General features: G+C 37.5%; 1 protein-coding gene across 2 annotated transcripts in view; it reads right to left on the bottom strand.

The window, feature by feature from the left end:
• Positions 1-8,014: 8,014 nt before the first annotated feature.
• FAM134B (family with sequence similarity 134, member B) overlaps positions 8,015-9,214 on the bottom strand; it is a 101,304-nt gene continuing 100,104 nt past the window's right edge. For both annotated transcript variants that reach the window (XM_014546334.1, XM_005874487.2), the window contains one exon: positions 8,015-8,591. In XM_014546334.1, the coding sequence (XP_014401820.1) occupies positions 8,098-8,591 (494 nt within the window). In that variant the 3' untranslated portion in view covers positions 8,015-8,097. The remainder of the gene's footprint in view (positions 8,592-9,214) is intronic.

The raw sequence follows: 9,214 nt of genomic DNA, 5'->3' as shown, positions 1-9,214 counted from the left end.
CACAATGGGGGGATAAGATCACATGTAATACCTTAATCAATAAGGAAGTTAAAAAAAAAAAGAATCTGTGACAAGGAAGAGGTCCCTCACCAGACCATGCTGGCACCCTGATTATGGACTTCCAGCTTCCAGAACTGTGAGAAATAAATTTGTTGTTTATAAGGCATCCAGTCTATGGCATTTTTTTTATAGCAGCTTGAACAGACTAAGCTACTTTTTATTCTAGCAGGCCCTATATGATCTGCCACCACCCTGACCCCCTACCTCTGACCTCCTGCCACACCGCCTTTCCCACTCTGCTCACTTCTCTTCAGTCATATTGAATCTGTTGCTGTTCCTCTAACAGGGCTGAGCCAACATCTTTTGTTGGTACTAAGTCTTAGAAACCCTTTGAGTTCTGCTTGGAACATTCTTTTACTAGATTACTTCCTTCAAGGTTTCTGCCCAAATACCTTTATAAGAGAGGCCTGTCCATACCCTCTTATCAAATATAGTGCCTACCCCCCAAATCTCAAGCGTAACTTTTCTCTATAGCACTGTATTAGTTATTACTCTATGAAATTACCCCAAAATTTAGCAGCTTAAAACAATAAACTTTGATTAGCTGAGTTTCTGTAAATCAGGAATGTGGGTGGCTCAGGATGTCATAAAATTATAGTGAACATGTGGGCCAGGGCTGAAGTCCTGTGAAGGTTTCACTGTGGCTGAAGGACACCCTGAAAGATGGCTTGTTTACAGGCTGATAGCAAGAGGTTTGGGTTCCTCACTGAGTTGAGTGTCCCCGTAACGTGGCAATTGGCTTCCTCCAAAGAGAGCAAAGTGGAAGCCATAATATCTTTTATGACTGGCCTGGGAAGTCAGAGTTATTTCCACAATGTGCTGTCGCTGTCAGGTGCTGTTTATGGATGGGGAAAAGTTCTGAAAAATACATAGTTAGGCAGCTTTGTTATGTGAACATCATAGAGTGCACTTACACAAATCTAGATGGTATGGCCTACTACACACCTAGACGGTGTGGTATAACCTGTTGCTGCTAGTTTACAAGCCTGTACAGCAGGTTCCTGTACAAAACAACATGAGACTAAATCAAGTACAAGAGAAAATGGGGAAAAAAGAAAAGAAATAAAAGAAAAAAAATTTTAAAGAGAGAAAGCGATACAACCAAGATGAGGTAAACAGGAGATGCACGAGACTGCTGGCAGAACACAGCATGCTGTTTCACAGGAACCTTTTTTTTATAATTAGAAAAAGTACACACTAATAAAAAGTATAGTAAACAAACTGGTGGCATAGGCTTATATTATTAACAAGTATTATGTACTGTACGTAACTGTGTGTACTATGCTTTTATATGACTGGCAGGTTTACATCAGCGTCACCACAAACATGTGAGTAATGTGTTGTGATGTCACTAGGTGATAGGAATTTTTTAGCTCCATTAGATAATCTTATGGGACCACACTCATATATGTGGTCCATCATTGGCCAAAACATGCTCACTGTGTACACGTCTGTACTTACAAAGGTCGACCTTATTTAATGTGGGAGGGGTCTACATAAGGGTGGGAGTGGGGTGTTTTGGGGACCATTTTGGGAAATTGGCTGCCACTAGCACTTGCTGTTTGACTGTTCCCCAGTTTTAGTATTGAAAGTCTTGTATCCAGGACACCCCTCCATCTGGGCAACCCGGGATGGCATTATAGTTTCGTCACCCACACTAGCCTGTAAGCTCTGTGGAGACAGGGACACCTTTCATTGCTGTATGCTACAGTCGTGCTAGAGCAATACAGAGACTGTTCAGTATTTTCAAATGAATTTTTTTATAGTGCAAAATTAAGTCAGACTTTCCTAAACCATTGTTCATGTCATCCCTTCTCTTCAAGAATGGTTATTTGTTGCCCATAGGCTGAAATGAAAATTCCTTTGCCTGGCTTTCATAACCTTCCTCCCATGCTACCTATCTCCACTGTGTTTTTTCCATGCCACCAAGCAATTCTCCAACACCAACCGAGTGTCCTCTATCTCAACTCACACCGGTCACTCTCTACCTGGAGATACCACCACACCCCACAGGTTCCCATGGCCCCTTCTCAGGTTTGATTAATTTGTTAGAACAGCTCACAGAACTCAGGAAACCAGTTTACTTACTAGGTTACCAGTTTATTACAAAGGACAGTAAAGGATACAAATGAACAGCCAGATGAAGAGATACATGGAGTCATGTCTGGAAGGGTCCCAAACATAGAAGGTTTCGTCCCTGTGGAGTTTGGGGTGTCCTACACTCTTGGCTAGAATATCTAGGTGCTTTCCAAAAGTCACCTTATTAACATAACAAAAGACACCTTTATAGCTCTCATCACTTAGGAAATTCCACAGGTTTTAGCTCTGTGCCAGGAATGTATATTTCTCATTATAAATCACATCACCTATCCTTTATGATATTCAGCTAGTTCTAAACGAAGACAGCCCTACTTTCATTTTGGGATTTGTTATGAATTGTAAGAAATACACAATTAACTAATACCATGAAGCTGGGGTCAAGGACAATGAAATATAAAGGAAGAGGCAATGGGGTCTTTAGAGAAAGTTCATCAACTAGGGAGATCAGAAAAGTTTTCATTAAGGAGTTGACCCATTCCAGATGGGTACTGAGAGAGGGGAAATACTGAGGACTTCATCTGCAAGTAGAAAAAGAAGAAAAACTGTGGAAGAAGGAAAATAAGGGACATATTTAGAATATGTCCAGTTTGGGCGAAGCATAGGATACAGTGAAAGAAGGGAAAATTAGACTAGAAAGTATCAAATTATCATTGGGTAAAGCGTTGAAATGTATAGACTTTTTTGCCCATTCTTCATTGGTAAACAGCAGGGATGCAAAAGTGTCTCAGTTTATATGGGCATCAGGAATATAACTGGGCCTTCAGTAGATCCAGCAGCAGGAGCTGGAATTGATTAGAAAAATACCAGAAGAGCAGGTCTGCAGCCAATAGCTGCAAGCCAAATGACTAAATGACCTTTGAGTTAAATTTTCCACAGCATATCCAGGTACTATGTTCATGTGTCTAATTTCTGCTGATAAATTATTAAAAAGGTCTATTACCAATTAATCATCCTACTGAAGAATTTAAACTGAGTCCGCCCATGACAAAAAAAAAAAATTAGGTTTGAAAATATTGAAAATTCCTTCTGGATACTGTGACATAGCCCTTAAGTTGGTTCACTTAATTACCGAAGTGCTGATGTTATGGTGCACACTGTAACAGTGACAGTACCATGATGAGTGGTTCCTTTATAGGCTAGGAGATGTTGCAATGTTGATTTTTGGTAATTAAAAAAGTTAATAAGGTCACCTTCAAGTCAATTGATATAGTAGTGATCACAATATTTGCTGGTTTCGGCTTACTACTTTTCACATTCCTATACTGCAGTGGCAATTGGGTTTCAGTAAGAAACTGTAAAGGAGATAGGGTTGGTTGAGGTTACCTTTCGGGGGTAACAAATATAGAATATAAAACGAACATTTAAGAAGTGGTTTACAATTTCTATGAATTCTGTGGTCATGAAAAAAATGTTAAGTATTGTGATTTTCAGTAAACAATTCCCCCACCCCATCCCATGTAGCTCGCAGTTAAAGGGAACACAAGCTAGAAGCTGTGTGCCCCAGTTACATGCAAGCATGTGCTGTGTAACTGAGCAACTTATTTAACCCTGTTCTTCTGGGGGGAAAAAAAAACCTCTTACTTAACAGTAATCACAAAGATTACACACAATCCCAAGTGTCATTGTTTTCTATGTTTTAGGTCAAGGGTTGGCTAACTTTTCCTATAAAGGGCCAGATAGTAAATATTTTAGGCTTTGTAGGCCTATGTTCTTTGTCACAACTATTCAACTTTTCTGTTAATAGCATGAACGCAGCCATAGACAGTACATGAATGAGTGTTCTAATAAAACTTTATGAATGCTGAATTTTGAATTTCATATATTTTTCACATGTCATAAAATATTCTTGATTTTTTTTCAACTATTTAAAAATGTAAAAAAAAAATACTTTAGCTGGTATTCCATACAAAAAGGTTGCAGGCCAGACTTGGCCCACAGGCCATAGTTTTCTAACCCCAGTCTTAGACACTTTATCCTCATAACATATTAGGAGGTGGGTGTTATATGTTAATTTTATAGATAAAGGAAACAGGTACAGAAACGTGAGGTGACTAGAGTCCCACAGCCAGTAAGTGTTAGAACCATTAAACATGATTAGTGAAGAATCTCATACATGGTCCAGAGTCAGCTGAAATGATAGACATTTTTGCAAAACTTTTCATCCTTTATTCCACAGCATTTATTGGGTTATGAGGCCAATAAAGTGTAGGCCCATCGAAAGAAACAGAGTTTTCTTATAAGCAGGTACTTGTTGATTGACTTGGTTTTCATGTTTGAAAAGATGGCTTAGTTGAAACACAGGCTGGGGGAAAAAATCACTATCTTGGTTTTACACAGTTTTTTTATCCCCTGAAAGTGTTTCAGATGCTTTTTTCCTCCCATTCATTCTCAAAACATCCCTGTGAGAAGGTAAGAATTAGCTTCCTAATTTTATGTTGGGGACATTGGGGTAGTGGTCTTGGGATGTTATGTGACTTTGACATTGTGACTTAGGGCCATAATATTAACATCAGAACCAGACTCCTACTTCTGACATTCCATCCCAGCTGAAATGCTTTGGTGGAAATGGAGGAACAATACACACAAAAATAGTTCTGGGACTTTTTAATTTCATCATGATCACAAATGACCTATGACAACAGTTTAGTAAGTGTTTTCAGAATCATTTCTACCTTATAACTAATATAGTTGGAGCAGTGTAAACTCTACATCAACTAAATTATATTTTTTTTAAATGTAGATTTGCTTCTGACCTAAAATCGGTAATATGCTGGCATTTGCCACTTAGTTAAAAGGAAGAAAATTGCCCTTATTTCAAATATTGCAGGGAGACGCCTAAAGGTGTTGAGGATGTTTGCCAATTGCAAAATCTTATACAAGTTTCTTTTCTTAAAAGAATACTAAGCTGGAGAGGGGCAATTTTTTAAAAATCACTTTTGAAGATTTTTAGGGTAGGAAAAAGCAAAGATGTTTCAGAATGAGAATATAAACACTGCTTTAACCCTGGGTTGACCTTCCAAAGCAAACTTGACCTTCTTGGACTCTGTTTTATTGTTTCAGATCAATATGCATGATCAATGTATACTATTCTCGTTTTGCTCAGCATTTTCTACTGGAAATGAGCAGAACATTTTTCTACAACTCCTCTATAATTAAAAAATAAATACATGCTTCAAATTTTAATGACTGCATCAATCCTGATGGTAAGGGATATAGAGTCCCCCCTCCCCCCCATACTGGATCAATCACAGGGTTTACTGTTACTATATCTTAAAATCAGAAACAAGATTATATATAATGCTCCCCCACCAAAAAACAAACAAAAAACCATAGACACCCCAAAAAATAAAACCCCCTCCATATCCCTGTTAGTTTGAATTAAGAATACCATTATTGTATGTATATATTTGTGATCATATTCTCAAACAAATAACATTGAAGTGCCAGGTTCATAGGCAGACAGTGAAGATATAAGGTGATAAAGCCACTGTCGATAGAGAGCTGGCATGTCTCCTCCATAGTGCTGGTAACACATTTTTCTACCCTCCCTTGTCCTCATCCCCTCCCCATCCCGAAGACCCTTTTGACTTATAGTTAACAACATTTGATTCTGGTACATTGTTCATACCATCAACTCCTGAGTTTATCTTCTCGTGTAAGCTTGTCCACTGAATTGTAACACATTCTTTAATTATTTGGATTATTTAACTTCTTATTTTCCCCTCAATGAAGAAATTGAAATGACCTTCAAACTTTTTGACTTTATGGCCAAAAATATTTTTTAAATGAAGAAACATACACATTAAAAAAAAGGGAATCCTAGTCACCACTATTTATAAATGTGTGACTGTATTTTTCTTCATGTCCAGAAACTCTTATTGAATAGAATTCAGGTATATTTCTCCCAAACACACACAGTTCATAGATCTAACACCAAGTTTTCATTTGTACCAAAATGGGCAAGATAATGAAGGCACAGGCTCACTGTGTATCAATAAAGGACATCAAACACAGTCATGAGGCACTAATGACATATAAGCATAGTCAGTCACAAAAAGCAGGTGTTCAAAGTCTTCAGTAACTTCTCTCCCTTTAACATTTGGCAAAATTCAGTCTAGATATTTTAATATCTCAGAAGGAAAAAAATAAGAGCTGCTACATTAAAATGTCACATTACCTATGATTAGACTAGCCTTTAGAAAATAAAATGAAGGGCGGGGATCACAGATTTCCTATATTCTTGGATTATCCTTCCTTTCTGAGGGTCTCAGATGTCTGTATGCATCTGCGGACATGCCAGCAGTACTGAAGATTGAAAAGACTGCCAATAGTCTTTGCTGGCATGGTCCCTCAACACTATTAAACGTTACATCGCAAAAGCACAATTAGCTTGATTCCTGCTCTTTAGTCCTCTGTTAAAAACCTCCGTCAAATTTGGTTATTAAAGGTGATCGAAAAAGTTTAAAATAATGGAAAAACATATTCTAGCTTCCCAATGAGAAACATTAAATATTTAGACTTCAATGGCAAATAAATACACATTAAAGCTAAGTAAGTTTTTCTCCTGTAGGAGAATTTATACAGACTACAAAACCAGTTATTTTTTTCTACTACTGATGACCACATCACTTACAGAACAGATCAGGAACTAGTTTCATGATTTTAAGAGACCGTTTTTTCAACCATGACACTATATCAAAGATGAGGGTTTAACCTAGATCTGAGCAGGCAGAATAGCTCTGCACTAATGATATCCCTATTACAAATATATGATAATTGAACCACAAAACATAGCCCAATATCTGTTTACAATGGTATACGTGATACATAATTACTTGCTTTCTATGGGTTAATATCACCCATTGCGGGACTAGAGCTGACAGTCAATGGAGCATGCCATTTACAAGTAAGCCTAAATCTACAACTGCAGAAATAACAATGGAAATGTACCAGCCTATCCAAAGGAGTTAAATACATTTTAAGAATTTTTCCTAGGAAATTAATTTTGATATTATTTTCCAAGTCTTCAACTAAAGATGCCTCAATAATTTTTACCTTTTTACAACAAAATCCACCAAAAATATTTATCTGTTTCCCAGTGTTAGGAACAAAGGGGTTGATATAACATGTATTCCCAATTAGTTATTAATGATTCAGTGAATTACAATAAACTGTTCTTGCATGCTTGAAAAATTAATTGTAAAGAAAAAATAATTGTAAAGGAAAAGTAAGGAGTACTTATGGAAGGATTGCAATAATTTCATGTTTTCTTTTTGCTTTAAATATAACCCCTAATATTCATCTCTGAAAACACAGTATGTATGTATGTATGTGTGTATATATGTATGTATACACACATACATACATATACACACACATGTCAAGTTGACCCTTGAACAATGCGGGGGTTAGGGGCACCGAACCACTGCACAGTCAAATATCTGTGTATATCTTTGACTCCCCCAAAAACGTAACTATTAATAGTCTACCACTGATGGAAGCCTTACTGATAACACAAACAGTTGATTAACACATTTTGTTTATGTATTATATACTGTATTCTTACAAGAAAGTCAGCTAGAAAAACAAAATGTCTAAGAAAATCATAAGGAAGAGAAAATACATTTATAGTATTTATTGAAATAATCCCGCACAGTTCAAACCCATTTGTTCAAGGGTCAATTGTATATATATATATTTTCATTTCCATGCTTATTACATAAAAATAACTATCAGATATATCAATCTATCAGTGTCAGCTGATATATATCCAATTAATTCACTGCAGAAGGGAAAATAAGACAAAATAATCTAAAGCAATGAGTAAAGCTCACAGTTCAAAAACATTTTTTTCCTTTTTTTTTCCTTTTTTTTTTTTTGCTTGTTTGAAATTTTTTGGTAGTTTATCTGTGCTCTGTCATATAAGCTGATTCCAGACTAGTGGCCTCCCAGTAGATTTGAAAGGAAGCCTGAAGACTTCTTAGTTTGCTGTGCTTCTGCTTCCTGGTCTTGTGAAAGTCCCAATTCACTTTCAATTTGATCGAGCTCTGACTGGTCAAGGAGTTCAAAGTCATCCCCTTCTTCAGTGTCTGTGTCCTCTCCTGGGCTGGGTGCAGCCTGAGAAAGGGCTTGCTGCGCGCCCTCTAACTGGTCTTTGATAGCAGCAGTCACTGCGGCTGTGATGACGTCCCCAGCCAGGTTGCTCATCAGGTGAAAGGTTTGGTCACTGCTCAGAGGAAGGGTGAGACCAGCTGGTGACTGCCTCTCTTTGCTGGGTCTGAGGCTGCTGTCCAACTGTTCCTTTTTTCTCTTGAGCTCAGTGGGCAAGCCGAGGCTTAATTCATCTTCATCGTTTGTTCCCATGCCATTTTCTAGAGATGGAAAATCTGAAAGGCCTCGAGAGAAAACTTCCTCACTAGGTCGGTCAAGATCTGTAAAACGTACAACAGGAGTTCATGCTTAAGCACCATGATAAATTTGAAATGAAAGAGCTGTCTAAAAGATACTGATTTTAATCTAAACCCTCTGGGCAACCTTGGCATTCATCTAGCCGCCTGGTTCAGTTTAAATAAACTTAACCACACATATTGGACCCCTCCCAAATCTGGGGCACCATCTCTCCACAAGTACACAAATATTACATGACCCCTCTATTATGTCTTTAATGTTCCTCCTAAGCACAAAGCAGTGTACATAATGACTTACTATTCGACCTAACATTAGCTTGAGGCTTTGACTAAAGTTTAAATGTTCACCATAAACAAATATTTCATCCTGCCCCTGGGGAGGAAATTAGCTTAAGCCATTGTGGATATGTATGATCACAGAATAAGAAATATTTCAATTGGAGGTTTTCATGGTATCTGGTATAGCAGATGGGGAATATTACCCAACCTCAGCATTTTCATCCAGGAAGATATGAGTATCTGTAGCCTGTGTTTGTTTAAAGCAATTAATTAGAAGAAGCTATTGCTCCTTCTATTCCACATTCAACCTCAGAGCATATGGAAACATTTGGCTTTATATAAAAATAGCTGCAGGCTTGATCCCTGGC

The sequence above is a fragment of the Myotis brandtii genome, unplaced genomic scaffold (genome assembly GCF_000412655.1).
Source record: "Myotis brandtii unplaced genomic scaffold, ASM41265v1 scaffold440, whole genome shotgun sequence".
Taxonomy (NCBI): domain Eukaryota; kingdom Metazoa; phylum Chordata; class Mammalia; order Chiroptera; family Vespertilionidae; genus Myotis; species Myotis brandtii.
The sequence above is the reverse complement of the archived record's forward strand: the minus strand, read 5'-3'. Positions and strand labels throughout refer to the sequence as shown.